General features: G+C 38.1%; 1 protein-coding gene across 4 annotated transcripts in view; it reads left to right on the forward strand.

The window, feature by feature from the left end:
* LOC129726671 (uncharacterized) overlaps positions 1–15,342 on the forward strand; it is a 75,772-nt gene that overhangs the window by 45,528 nt on the left and 14,902 nt on the right. For all 4 annotated transcript variants that reach the window (XM_055683630.1, XM_055683631.1, XM_055683632.1 and 1 more), the window contains 4 exons: positions 399–1,124; positions 8,218–8,360; positions 8,438–9,813; positions 9,878–10,586. In XM_055683630.1, coding sequence (XP_055539605.1) covers positions 437–1,124; positions 8,218–8,360; positions 8,438–9,813; positions 9,878–10,586 — 2,916 coding nt within the window. In that variant the 5' untranslated portion in view covers positions 399–436. The remainder of the gene's footprint in view (positions 1–398; positions 1,125–8,217; positions 8,361–8,437; positions 9,814–9,877; positions 10,587–15,342) is intronic.

A 15,342-nucleotide genomic window follows, 5' to 3' on the forward strand; every position in this document is an offset into this window, starting at 1 on the left:
CGATGCTAAAATTAGTTTACAAGCAATAAACTGCAGTTCAACTTCGTCGGAACTAGGTTAACCGTCGTCACAAATCTGGAAGACACACCTGTTTGGCGTAGTGACAAAAAGTCTAGCAATCTCAGACCACACTTATTGCCTCCATTTACTTTCAACTATAATTTATGAAAATTAAATTGTTTAGAGTGCACAGAAAGCTCCACGGTTTCCAATGACTAAAGAACGTATGGCTACCCAAATTTTTATAAACTTATTTTTTCACAATTATTTTACCTTTTTAACCTCCGAGTTTCAGATAAACTCTCATGTTTTTGACGTTTTTGACACTAAACAATTTTAGCATTCGTTATTGAATAGATCAAATGAATAATCCCAATCTTCTCTCTCCCCCTTCGCAGGACGACTGCAAGCAGTACCCGTTCGCCAATCCTGAAATATGGATGCGCCTTCCATGGTCCAACGTGAAGGCGACAAACTGATCGTGCGACGTGTCGTTAGTGGGGATGAAGTATTTCTCAATCAGACCAGTTCTTCGCCGTCGTCGGTTTCCACGACCAAGGAGCAATCGTTGGCCGACAGTTTGAAGCTGCTGTCCGGTGAAGAAGACCTCAGCAAGTTCGGACTGATTCTAGAGGATAGTAGTGCCGGTAAAGGGGGGGAACAGGGTGACAGTGCCGAACAACAGTTACCCCAGTGCAAGATCAAACGGAACTATTCGTGCAGTAGTTGTACCTATTTTACGCAGAATCCACGAAAGTATTTGACCCATCTGCGCGATGTGCACGGCGAGAAGATTATCATCAACGAGTGCAAACGGTGCCTGTACGCCTCGCGCCACTACCAGAAACTGGTGCGCCACATGAAGATGGTGCACGGTTCTACGGACGGCATCAAGACACCGTTCAGTTCGCGCAGGCGAGGAACTTTCCGGAAGGAGTTTTACAAGAAGAACAAGTTCAAAATGAACCCCAATCCGACGGCCAGTGAGTTGTACAATCAAACCAGTGCAGAGTATATAAATCAGTTGATGAAATCCGGGTTGAGCAAAATTTTCGAAAGTGCCAGTGGTGCTGGTGGAAGCGGCGCGGGCGAAGGCTCGCAAGAAACGTCGATCTTTTATCCAGGTAATTGAGATTTGGCATCATTTCATCTAATTGAATCGTGCTATGTTCTTCAATACGATGTATGGATAATTGAGTTTCCAAAATATGATAAAATCCAAAAACATATATTACTTAAGAATCTACAGGAAAAATAGGAGTTTAATGTGTAAGGATTTCCGAAATATTCAAAATTATCAGGAACTATCATGAAGTTCCAATGAACTTACTCATCAGTAATGTCAGTATCAGTAATGACTAGTTTTTGACTGAATGCCACAGTTTTGTGGTTGAATAATTTAAGGAAATGTGTCTGCAGTTAACTGTTTCAGAATTTATTATTCAAGAATTTCGAACAAAATAAATTTTTTATCTCATCCAGTCCTAAATCGGTTAACCAATCCATGGAATGATTTCTCTCAGTTTACATAACGTTTCTCATGGAGTGGAAAACTAAAATCTCACTGAGAGCTTCAACTCTGGTTAAATACTCGGGCATGAATACTTAAAAAAATCAATAATCTCATTCTCAAATTGGAGTAATGATTTGAGTGGTGAGATCAAAATGGGAGCGTTTTAAAAATAGTTATTTTACAAAATATAGGATAATTTCCATTGCTGATCTAAGAGTAGGTAAGCGTTGTTTATCTCATCGATAATTTCGTACATATTTGGTAGCATTGACATTTTGAGAAATTCGAGTATTAAACAGGTTTTATAATTATGATTATTCAAACATTGAGAACACTTGGAAGTTGGAAATTATATACGGGAGTATTTTGGAGTTCTAGGATTTACGAATTAAAGCATACACGGATTTGAGGATTCAAGCATCCAGTGAATAAAGGATTAGAGCATTCAAGAATTTAAGAATTATGAGATTTAAGCATCCATGGATTTAAAAATTTAAGGATTTAGTGATTTTAAAGTTAAGGATTTCAGAGCTATCCCTGAATCTTTGTTATAAAGATAGGAGGATTTGACGATTTCAAGACCTAAGGACCTATTGATTTTGAGAATCTTAGATATAGGCATTAAAAAATTTGAAGATTCAAAGATTTAAGAATAGGTTTAAGGTTTCTAGAGTTAATTGATCTAACTATATAGGGATTTGGTATTTAAGAATTTATTGATTCGGGGGTTAAGAGATTAAGGGATTTAAAAATTCATGGAATTAAAGATTTTCTTATTAAATGATTGACGGATTTAAGAATTTACGGATTGAAGGGTCGCAGGATTTATGAATTTGACGATCTAACGATTTCAGGAATTAAGACTCTGAATCTTGATCTTTGACGTTTGAAAGATTTGGAGATGAATGACTTGATTGAAAAATTCGCGGACTTGTGGATTTAAGGATCTAGGAGTTGAAGAATTTAAAGATTTTCGTTTACGAGGATTTAGTAATCTAGGAAATTGGGATTTAAGAAACTCAAGAATTGAAGTATTTAAGGGTATATTGATTCAAGCCAAAGAATTTCACTTTTTAAAAGTTAGGAATATAACGATTAGAAGATTTAGAATTTTAAGGACTTAGGGTTTTAAAGAATAAAGATTTAGAAATTTGAGGAATTAGAATTCAAAGATTCATTGTTTATTTACGTAGTGAGCGAGAGTAATGTTTACCGCTTGTTATACTCAGCTGTCCGTCACATTATTACTGACTATCAACATGGATTCGTGAAAAAACGATCGACAGTCTCCAATCTCATGTGCTACGTGACTAAGGTTTTAAAACGCATGTAGAAACGCCAACAAGTAGTTGCAGAATACATTGACTTTTCCAATGCTTTCGACAACTACCTGAATGGATAACGAATGGGCAGTTTTCATATTTGACGGGTCAAACGGCTTTCGTCAATGTTCTAGGAAACCCATCCTATTGCTTTTCTATGCCTTCTGGACTACCCCAAGAGAGCATATTAGAACCGCTAATCAGCGTTGCAAAGTGAGCGAGAAGCCAAACCTTTCTCCTCCTTTCTGCTTGAAAACGAGACATATGCTAAGCTTCTTGAGTATTTTGCACACACGCTCTCCGAATACTCTTTCTTCTTCATGCATTCCCCTGAATAGCAGCAAGCACGCACCGACACGAAGAAATTCTTTTGTATTGCTACTCAGCGACTGTAAAAGAGTCTAGTCGAAGTACTCGACTAAAATTACTCGACTAGAAAGAGTGCTTGAAAAATGGTGCTCGAAAACGAAAATCCTTTTTTCAACTACCCGGTTTTGCTTCGTGCACCGACAGCCGAACGTGGGGGAAGAATCTGTAAAGTATCTCATACTGGAACGTGAGGGTATCGGACTGCTTTGGTAAGTTTTTCATAGCAGTTTACTTTTTTGTCCCTCTGCAACCATCGCAAAGCATCTTGAAACAATTGTCTTCGGCTGGTCGTTCTCGCGAGTAGTGAAGCTAGGGGAGTACACACGAGGAGAGTAGAACGGAGTGTGTGCATATGATCTCGGGAACGAATGCGAGCAAGAAAGATAGCGAAAAAGAACGAGAAATAGCTTGAATGGAGAATTCTCCAGTGTGTGATACCGGTAGCTACGAGAACCTCACATGAGATGTTGCATGCAGGTTATGAGCGAGACTAACAACACTGCCGCTAATATTCGTACTTTTTGTAAATGATATTAGTGATTGCGTTGCTTCAGAGGAATTATTGTTCGCCTACAACCTGTAAATTTTTCGCACTTTTTTATCAGCCTCTGACCGTGATGCAGCGTGATGTGGATAACTTATTGTATTTGTGTCTACTGCCTTGTAAACGGTATGGAAGTTGACGTAAATAAATGCAACATTATTTCATTCTGTCGGCTTCGCAACCCACCACATTTTGCGTATAAAAATAATGAAAACAACTTGAAGCGATTCGACTTTATACAGAATCTGAGAGTCTCAATCGACAGCAAGTTTCAATTCCACGAGCATTTTTTTCTTCTCCTGTATGAACTTCCTCACCGCGAACAGAATCGTTGATCTATTGTGAGATATGCCCGGGTGTCTGCTGTACCCCGCACTTCTATTATTAGTAATACCTCTATTAAGAAGTGGCATGCTTATTATTGTTTTTTTTATCAATGCTTGTGTGTAATGTGCTACCCTTCCTTTTACACGCTTACTGTTCTCCTATACCGAGCCTCGTTCATCCTGCCAAATATCACCAATTATAATTCCCAGGAGAAGTTTCGTCGTGCGTCCTCTGTCGGGGAGATGCAGAGATAAACTCGGCCTCGGACTGATCGCTTAGCCGAAGTTTGCTCGCACGACACTTTTATATAAGGCGTCGTACACAAATTACGTAACGCATGAAGGGGGGGGGGGGTTAAGTCTGCGTTGCTTATTGTTACATAGGGGGGAGCGGGGGGGGGGCTAGTTGAGACCGTTACGTAACTGTGACGTTTACCTAAAATTGCTAATTTTGAGTGGGGGCAGGTTGTCCAGCCTTACGTAATTTTAGGGAGGGTTGAGTCATATCGAACGTGTTTTACGTTTACGTTTGTGACGTTTACCTAAAATTGCTAATTTTGAGTGGGGGCAGGTTGTCCAGCCTTACGTAATTTTAGGGAGGGTTGAGTCATATCGAACGTTACTTATCGTTACATAGGGAGGGATGGGGTCTGAAATCTAGGTTTTTAGCGTTACGTAATTTGTGTACGACGCCTAAGAACGTCGCAAATCGGAGTAGGTTTTGTCAGCTCGATATATATCACGATTGACTATTTAATGAACCACCTCTACCGAAGTGCGTTTGCATTCTCAGTACCCTTGAGATTGGTAAAATAAAAATATTCATAAACATGGATGTTTCAGATTCGCGATATTTGAAACAAAAAAATCATCTTCGTAATAAGTTAACTTCGCCCGAAACATTGTTCGAGTTGAAACCATTCCATTGTTGAAACCATTCATTCATCTCATTATGAATAAATTTTGTATGTTTAATAAATATCGGCATTCAGTCGCTAGACAATTTTTATATTTTATGTCAGCATATTCACCAAATACAACATTCGAAAAATAGAATCTTCAAACCGAGAAACTGACTGTTATCAATGAGAAACAATAAAAAATATCCATAAAAAATCAGCTCGTTTATCCTGAGAATTCGGTTATTCGGAGTGGTATATTTCTTAAAACTCCAGAGTCCCTGATTGACCGAGCAGTCGAAAGGTGCCTAATCTAAACATATAATAAAGACAAATCTGTCTGTCTGTCTGATCCATAGAGGCTAAGAAACTACTGAGCCGATCGGTGTGAAAATTTGTGTGTAGGGATTTTAGAGGACGAGAAAGGTGATAAGGATAGTTCGAAACCCCTTCCTCTTCTAGAGAGGAGGGTTCCCATAAAATTGAAACACAAATTTCTGCATGACTCGAGAACTAATCAAGCAAATGGAACCAAATTTGGTATGTAGAAGTTTTTAATCATGATGATGCACATAAGCCGAAAATCGACCACAGACTCCATTTCGAATTCTAAAACGGTGACCTCCGGTATCTGGAAAACCGCCAAAAATGACCTAATACACCCCAATATTAGTATCATCAGAACCGAAGTGAGGTACAGAAGCTAAAAGGCAAAGATGTTTTTTTTTTTTTGTTCACACAATATTTATTTGACACGGCACAATACAAATTAATGTTTTACGGAGCCAATTAAATCTAATGCCTTATGGTCTAGAATATCTTATAATCTAAAGGCAAATTCTTTACCCTTAATGGTTTTAGAACTTGACGATGTGGGGATTTAAGGATGTACAGCTGTAGGGATGTGAGACTAAAAGGATCCAAAGATTTAAGGATTTTAAAATACACAGAATTTAAGGTTATGGTTGAACAATTTGAAGATTTGAGAATTTAGAAATACAGACCTCGTTCGATATTGACACGGTTCAATTTTGGCAACATATAAACTTTGGACGTGTTGCCACCAGCGTTGTTCCAAGCGTTGAATTGAATTTTCGCTTCAGTCTGGTAGGCATCGGACAACACTGTTCGGATTGGTTATACAATTGGCTACTGATTTATCTTTTTAGTCTAGTAGGCATCATAAAAAATTTAAATTTGGACGTATTGCGAACATGGCCTGTATGGTGTTTCGAGAATCTTAAGTTTCATAGGTTCAGAGATTTCAAAATTTGAGTATTAGAGATGTAAATATTAAGGAATATATGGATTTGAAGAATAAAGCCTTGAAAACATCTGAGGTTTTAAGGATTCGAGATTTGAATGATTTCAAAACTTGAAGATTTGGGAAATTTAAGGTGAGGACGTGAGAATAGAAGAGCCGAAGAAAGAAGGATTTTAAAATACACAGGATTTAAGGTTATGGCTCAAAATTTGGGGTTTCAAGAATCATAGATTTCAAAGATTCAGAGATTTTAAAATTTGAATATTCGAAAATTTATTGGTTCAAAAATTCAGGTATTCAAAGCTACAACGATTGGAGACTTGAAAACTTGCAAAATTCAAGCATGGAAGGTTTTAAGGATTAGAGGATTGGGAATTTAACGGTTCAAAGATTCGACTATTGAACAAGATTTTAAAATTTGGTTTTTAGATTTAAGAATATAAAGACTTAAGAATTTGATAATTGAAGAACATAACGACTTTATATTTTAGGGAACTTAGGATTTGAAGCTCAAGTTCTTTTTAACGTTATAATAACTATGATTAAAGAATTTAAAGTCTTGAAAATTCGAAAATTGAAGTGTTAAAGGAGGATTTAAAGGTTTAAGGATGTATGGGTTTAGATATTTAAAGATTTAGGAATTTAGAGATTTGAGGATTTAAAAACTCGAAGATTTCAGAATGTGAACGTTTAATTGTTGGAAGATTTGTTGATTTAAGGATTTGAAGACTTGAGAAGTTACAGATTGCAGGATTCCAGGGGTTTAGGATTATTTAAAAATTGTAAGAAGATTTGGATTTGAAAGTTTGAAGATTCATGGATTCATAAATTTGAAGGTATGAGGATTTTGAAATTTTTGAGATTTTATGAATTAAAGATGTGGAACTGAAAAGAAAAAAACTGAAACTTATTTGAAAGTGAAATTGCACTTCAAAAATTTATAAATTTGCAGTTTGGAGAATTTAAAATTTGTTTTCTGCGTTCGAAAGAATATTAACATTTAATTCACTCTAACATTAAATTAGATTTTTTATCTTAATCTATTTGAGGAATAGTGAATAGTAGATTTGAGAGAGTTAGTGTGTTAAGTAGAGAGTAGTTGATTAAATATTCTCGAGTTTTTCTCATCTGTCAATCTACATCTGTTTCTATAACGACTGAGAAAAGTATGGCGAAGACCTAAGTCATTAATGATAAATCTTAGACGTTAATCGGACTTACCAAAGAAAGCTGTATATTTTTTTAATTCCTTCAAATAAATTGAAAATTTAGGTCTTTTTAACAAATTCATGAAAAACAAAACAATCTTTTTTGAAGGAAATATACCGTGACTCGCACATTTTATCGCACACTATTCTTAATACATTATTTTTCAGCAGTAAATTTTACTCAAACATAGCTAATTTCTGTACTATCAAAGCAATGCTATGCATATGCTACAGTACACAAATTAGCTGTGTTTAAGCGAAATATCCTGTTAAAAAATGTTTTTTTATGAGTGTGCAAACACGGTATATAGGAAGCGAAAAATATCGTTAGGTAATTAAGAAAATACTCAACTGAATAAAACCGACAATATCATCTTTTATTTCAACTTCAAATACTGAAAAAGTTTTAAAATCCGAAGATATTTTTCTTTATAGGTATAGTGAGTAAAAACTCAATGAAAATGAAATGGTAATGATAAAAGACCTTTCCCGTATGCTCCGAAAAAAATGCTGTATCGCAACACACAGCATTGAAACAATGTTATCATAAGTTGAGCAATCGTGAATTCCATTTCATCGCATTTTGCGCAATCATATCACCATTAGAGTCTCGTAAAAAATAAGTATATATTTAATCAGCCAGCCGTCCTAAGTATCAACGTTGTCAGCTCAAGAGTTGAACCCTCCTCCTTCGTACCTTTCTTCTCACTCTCCATCTAATCTCCCAGAGCTCGGCACACTAAAATCAGCGCTATTCTTGTGTTTCTTACAGCGAACTTCAAGCACGGCCTAACACTAGCCCCGGATCCGACGCAGCAGTTATCGCAGCTGAAGGGCTCATCAAACATAAATATCTTTGCTGATAACAGCACCAGTTCTGGTGCTGGTGATTCAAGCAAACAACAAGTAAACAACGTGAGTCTTTATCGCAGTCTAGCTTCACATTTCCTTCCCACTCTTGCTCATTGAGTTTGCTTCTTTTGCACCGGCAGGACGTCTTAGCCATGCTGCAGCACAATTTGGTGGATAAAAGTAAGCAGCTTACGATAACGCCTGCGATGAGCAGCACAGCAAGTGGCAACAGCAGCAGCAGCACCGGCGAAACGATGGCGAAACCAAAGAGAAAAGCTCGCCCCATTCCGGATCTGATTCCGTTGCACAGTATTGGTCGGCTACATCTGGGCAGTGAAGTCGGCAAAACTTACCACCTAAATCCGGAGGTCACCATCAAGAGCCGGGTGGTGATTACCGGGGCAGACGGTGAGAACAACAGTCCTTCCGATGCTGCGGGAACTTCGCGGGGTAAGTCACCATTCGTCATCGACGACGAAGCTCCAATTAATCTTACGGCTGACCAAAACGGCGATAAGAACCTCCAGCATCAGTGTATATTTTGTCAAATCATGGTGAGGACGACGGACGATTTAGCACTGCACTTGCGTACGTTTCATAGTGAGGAATTGTTTGCGTTGCTACTGCAGAAAAAGCCAGAAGATAATGGCCAACCGGAACTGCAAACCTACACGGCGGAGAGTTTAACTATTGATATTTGGAAGAGGCTATTGGAGAACAATAAGGCTATCCTGGAAGAACAGGAGGCTCGGGAGAATGAAAGTGATATGCAGTCCGGTCAGTACTCCAATGACGAAGACGATGCAGAGACGGTTGAGTCGGCGATCAGCAAGAATGAAACGTATTGCGGAATCGAAACCGCCCCAGGTTACGGAGAAGTTACTAAAAAGATTACGGTAGAAGAGAGTACGAACCAGGCGTGTATTATGAAAAAGGTTTTCAAGTGTCCGCACTGTTCCTTTTGGGCATCGACGGCATCCCGCTTTCACGTACACATCGTGGGTCATTTGAACAAGAAACCGTTCGAGTGTTCGCTTTGCTCGTATCGATCGAACTGGCGTTGGGATATTACGAAGCATATCCGCTTGAAGACGATTCGTGATCCGAGTCACAAAACAGCCGGAGTGCTGATGAATGACGAAACCGGCCGACGGAATTATACCAAGTACAACCGCTATATCACCCTGATGAAGGTTACCGATAGTAACTACAAAGACAGCTGTTCGTCTTCGGCCGGATCGAAGTCCTTGGTTGATCACGGGCAATCAACCGATTCCTATCTAGCGATGTGTGGTAAAGCGGGTGACAGTCAAACCAGTTTGAGTGCCCTTGCTAAGATGTATTCCAGTGAAGAGCTAGCGCAAGCTTTCAACCTGGCTAACATGAATCAGATGGTTCGCTTCGATCCGGAGATGCTACAATCCCTAATCGGGATGCCAAAACCCTTGCCAACCGAGGAACCGAAACAGGCTTCCCCGCAAAAGGTTACCTTTAAATGTAGAAAGTGCAGTTTTAAGTAAGTTTAACGATGGATGTTAGGTTTTGAGAGTTTGTTGAAATAATCTTTTTTTATATTTAAGGAATCCATTCCGTGAGCTTGTGCTGCTTCACGTCAAGTCTACGCACCTGAGCGTAGACAAGTCCAACAGCGAAGCGGAGATCGATCTGCTGCCGTGTGACGATCCAGATCAGGAACCGATGGACGAAGCGGTGGCAAACAACAGTACGCTTAGTGCACTCTCTCCGCTAAGAACACCACCATCGCCTCTATCGGTTGTCAGTCCTCGAAACGATAGCGGTAGTAACATCGGCAGTCTGTCCGGTGCCCCCACCAGTGCTACCACTAGCACCACTCCCAGTGCCGCTTCCGGCGGTAGCTCAACCGCCGGAGGCTTCCGCAGTAACATTTATACTACTAACGCTACATTAATTGGTGTCGGATTAAACTATTCTCAAACTGTAGCTAATGACAATCGGTTGGGAACCACTACCTATACTATCAATAATGCTATCCCTAGTGTCGTGTTTGGTGGTGAGGTGGATAGGACGATATATACTGCTACTAGTACGACTACCAAAACTACCACTACTATTTGCGCTAGCTCGGCATCGGCCAGTACTGTTACTACTACTACTCCTCCCTCTGCTAGTACTAGCACTACCACTACCACTACTACCACAACGGGTGGCGGCGGCGGCGGCAAAGGGGCGTCCAACTCGTGGCGCCCGAGCGCCCCGTACCGGTGCGGTCATTGTCATCAGGTGTCCAATTGGAAGCATGTCATCCAGGTATTCTATTATTTGTTCGAAATTTAAGCAAAGCAAAAAAAAATCTAGACTCCAACAAACACTTCTCCGTTCTTCTGTACGTGTCTTGTTCTATTTTTGTTCACTGTTAGTCCGTTGTTTCGTGAATTTTACGTGACAGTTTTCGCATGTTCTGTCCACTAGATAGATAGTGAATAGATAGATGCATTTTTTCACCACAAACCATTCGTAGTCAATCAGAGTTCGAGTGATGGCAGTTTTACCGACAGCACCGGTAATCAGAGTAAAAATTTCTATGAGAAGCAGCTGTCAGCGCCTGAATTAGGTATATTCCCGATTAGGTACACCCGATTCTTTTTTTGCACGGGGATACATGTAAATAAAAAACCGTGCAAAAAGGCGTGTAAAAAAACCCGTGTAAAAAAAGACCGTGCAAAAAGAGAGTCCGGTGTATTTTTTACGGTATAAACTGCACTACCTCAATTCTTTTGTTGAAAGTGCTCGACAGATAAACAATGCCCGATGTGCTAGTATTTTTCCAGTTTGAAACGGTTCCAGTTTGTGGCCTCTAAAGAGAACGGTCTGGTTCTGCCACGGGCAAAGAAAAATTTATTTACCATTCCTGCATCGGTGGCTGTTACTAATGGATTATTACGAATTCACTTTACTGCCTGTGATCGCATAACTGTAACATTCGACATTTTAAGGATTTTGTGTTTTTTATTGGGAAGTGCTCATAATAGTATGTACTTTTTACATCTGCAAAAATTTGCTTATGTTTGTTCGAAAAAAATATCAACTATTAGACATGTCGGTCTGATTTTGGCCACTGCAGAAATCGAAAGTCTGTTCGATTTACCATTCGACATACTTTGTAGAACCTGTTCGTATGGCGGTGTTCACACTGCTTGCACAAGTCGGAAGGAAGAACTGCCAAATGAATTCTTTTCTCCATTTCAATATTTGCTAGCACACAAAAAATGAAAATGATGTTTGTTATGGAAAGGCAGAACAAAAGACTGAAGAAAAATCAGAGGTTACTATGTTCTTGGAGTCGAACGAAAAATAGAAACGTTCCTATTCCATTCGACATATCGAACAGCATGTCGAATCACAATATCGAATAGGTGTAAACGTGAACCAACATTGCATTCGATATATTTTCGAGCAATCAGCTCGAATCAGATGAAAAAATCAGATAGTCTAAACATACCTTAAGTAACCACATAATTGTCACACTAGTTAACTGTTTTCCACTTTTTGACGTAGGACTACGTCTAACCGCACTATATCGAGATGCATTCTGTGAAAACTAAAACCAAGGTGTAACGTCGGAATGAAAGATTTCAAACGTTAATACTGTTGTAACCACACGATGGATCACAATAATCAATATGTCGTTGGATTGATAAAATGATGGACAATTTTGTGATTCTTCAGTTATCACTATCATTTCATTATTAAACAGAGAAAATTTCAAAAAAGTTTCAAGGTCGAACTTTCACGAACAATGTACCAATCACATCCAAGCACGCCTGACACAGACTTCATGCGTAGACACCATCTGCCTACTATGATATATGTATAGCAGTGGCAAAAAACAATTTGACAGAATCTCCCCGTCCCCATAGGTCAACTAATGTATGCTTCCATGAGCCTAGACTATTTTGATGTCTTGAAGGTGAAGCTTTTTCGGAAAGTTCGTAACCTCCTCCACTATCAGACAGCTTTACGTTCTGCTATAAGAATGTTATTGAAACTGATGTCTTGAAGGGAAGCATGCTGTCACAGGCAACAGTACTGCATCGAGCAATGTATGAATAGAGCGCTTTTCACTCGTCGTCTATCAGTGCAAAAGAACTCGATATTCATTTGTGTGCAGCGAAGCCAAGTGAAGACTACATTGCCGCTGTCGACGCACAGTGAGGCGTGTTGGGTTAATGCGTGGGTATCGTTTTGCGATCTGGAGCATAATCGAATTGCCGTTTGAATTGTCATCTACTTCTTCTTGTTTCATATATGTAGTAGCAAATATCAGAATTATGAATATGAATATTCGGGTGCCGCAAAATACGTTGCGCCGCCGGGCACAACAACGTGTCGGTAGAGGCAGATAGCAGGGTATATAAATTTGGTGCATTGTACAGATAAAATGCGTTGTTTATTTTTGAACCCTACACTCTGTTTTTCTCAGATTTATTAAAAAACTAAATATAGGTTATTTAAAAGACATTAGAAAATCAAATGCTCCGTTTAGATCTTTGAATAGGTAGTTAAACGAGCTGTACTGATGATTATGTTTTGCTAGCTAAATGAAATTAGTTTAATATGACAATCCTAGTTGCATCCCGCGGTGGCGGTATAGGGGAAAACCAAATTCATTTCATCTTGATGTTAGAGTTCCGACATTTGTACTTGTATTTTTCAATTAAATTTTTCTGTTTTGCATTAGCATCACAAGAAAATATTACTTTCCATAACCTTACTTGTAATTGAACAACAGTATGCAAATATTAATTGCTGAGGCTAATGTTATGCATCACTCTAGCCCTGTTTATTTTTGAAGATAACAGACATATGACTTTCAAATATGGTGTCTTCGTTGTTCTTTGGTTCTTGGAACTGATTAAAAATTTTTTCTGATTGATTCTGTATACTGATAAAATGTTTAAATTAACCTGCATTAAATGTTAACATGTTCATAAAATTCTATGTCAATTTTGAATTTTCTGTGAATATACATTATCTACTAAAAAGTGTAATTCGTTATCGATATTTTTTCCATAAGCTTGTAACTGGCAGAAAAAAGGGACATCTTTGCCGCTTTATGATCGGTGAGTGAGCCATCTTTCACAATATAATAAAATGGATATAGAAGGAAGTTTAATTTTTACTAAATCGTACTCAATTTATTAGTCTATAGAAGGTTGTCTTTTCGCGTATTAGGGAAAATTGACTGTATTAGAATGAATAATATTCATCAATGTTAAAAAGAATAATTTTTCTTCTAAAAGAAATTGCTGCAAATAAATAATCAAAATACAGACCTCATGAACTAGTTTTAGTTCCAAGTCATTTGGAGTGTCGCTTGATGAACTACGGCTGACGACCTAGATACTTGATATTGCCACCCGAGTAATTAGAAACATAGTACTGCTTTGCCTATATTACCTATACACTATATTGCCGGAACATATTCCACTCATATCTGCGGAACAGTTTTACCTATTACGGTTATCCGCTTCGGCAACAAAAAGAACCAAAACACTTTTATTTTGGAGGTTGTTGAGCTTGAATTGGTTAAAACAAATCAAGAAAACTACAAAATGTGATTAAACGTAACCGCTCATTTTTGGCACATCGAACCGTGCCAAAAGTAAAATGAACTCAAATCAAACAGAGCTTTAAAAGCAAATTCAAAACTATTGTAGTCCTACGTCAACTATGCGGTCGTGTCTTGAATACCACCCTCCTACTATTTGTCCAAAAAGCTTCAATCTAAATCCTCATCAGCATCTTCTAGAGCTCAGAAGTTATTCTGGTCCGGTAACCAATCACCGGTAATCCGTTTCTGATGTGCAGCTCATGCTCGTTGAATCAAAGAACAACTTATTTTTCGCAGTGATATATGCAAAAATTTTAATAAATTCAACTTGAAAAGTGATGTTCAATGTATGCATAGTATAAAGTAGCAATACTCAGAGGGAGATATACGAGAAGAGAACGTTGTGAGCCAAACGAACAAGAAAGGTAACAAATTGAAAGGTGTTGCAATCAAGTGAAATTAAGGATATATTTATTTTCACACGTTTTTCATGTTTTATTAAAACAATGAATTGAGAATCCAAAATTGGTTTATTACAGTGATTTTTAACTGATGGTTCACAAACCTTTTGTATGATCAACAAAATAATGATCAATTATGCTGAAAGTATATAAAATTAAACATAAACATAAAATTTAACACCTTCACGGTTTTTGTGATGCATTTTATTATTCCTCATGATTTCCACCGTCACCATCAGTTATACGAGTCGAATGAAAAAGTTAGTCAACATTGCGTTTTGAGAAGAGATCTGGCACCTCTGACACGTGAAACCTAGTTGCCAAATTGACGGACTTTTTCATCGCTTATCTCTCTCTTTCTCTGAGTATCTCTAGTATAAATCAGTACTTTTTTCATAACACTAAGCTTAGTTGAACTGTCTATTTGCAAGAACATATTGGGAACAATGCATTTTAAGTCAAAAAATGAAGTGTCATTTGCTCAGGTGACAACTCAGGTGACTGCGGTGACTAGTAACTTTGTTCACTAGCTGTTTTCCCAGCTCCTAATTGCAAAAGTTGGTGTAAAGGAAGAAGATCTAGTATTGCATTTAGGGCGTTGGTAGGTACACTTCGAACCGCGCCTTTAGTTGTAACTAAAACCAATTATTGCAATTTTGTTTTCTGAGGATTTATGCTCAATCCATCTAGTGAAATTTGAGGCATGTTGTATTCGGTTTTCATCAACATCAATTTTATCACAAATAATTATAACAAATCCAGTTACTTCAAAACCTTTTGATTGAAGTTTATTGAGTTAATATCAAATTTAATTTGCCGTACATCCCAGTCAGGAACCACCCTTCGAATGAAGTATAATATCTGCACACTTGAAATTTATTGCCGGGTCTCGGTAATTTTTGCGGGTAACGGCACCACTGAGTGCTCGGTTAAAAAAAGAATGACAGCTGTCACATTTTTTCGTAAATCTCGGTTTTCCTAACTGAAATTT

This window comes from Wyeomyia smithii, chromosome 3 (genome assembly GCF_029784165.1).
Source record: "Wyeomyia smithii strain HCP4-BCI-WySm-NY-G18 chromosome 3, ASM2978416v1, whole genome shotgun sequence".
Classification (NCBI taxonomy): Eukaryota; Metazoa; Arthropoda; class Insecta; order Diptera; family Culicidae; genus Wyeomyia; species Wyeomyia smithii.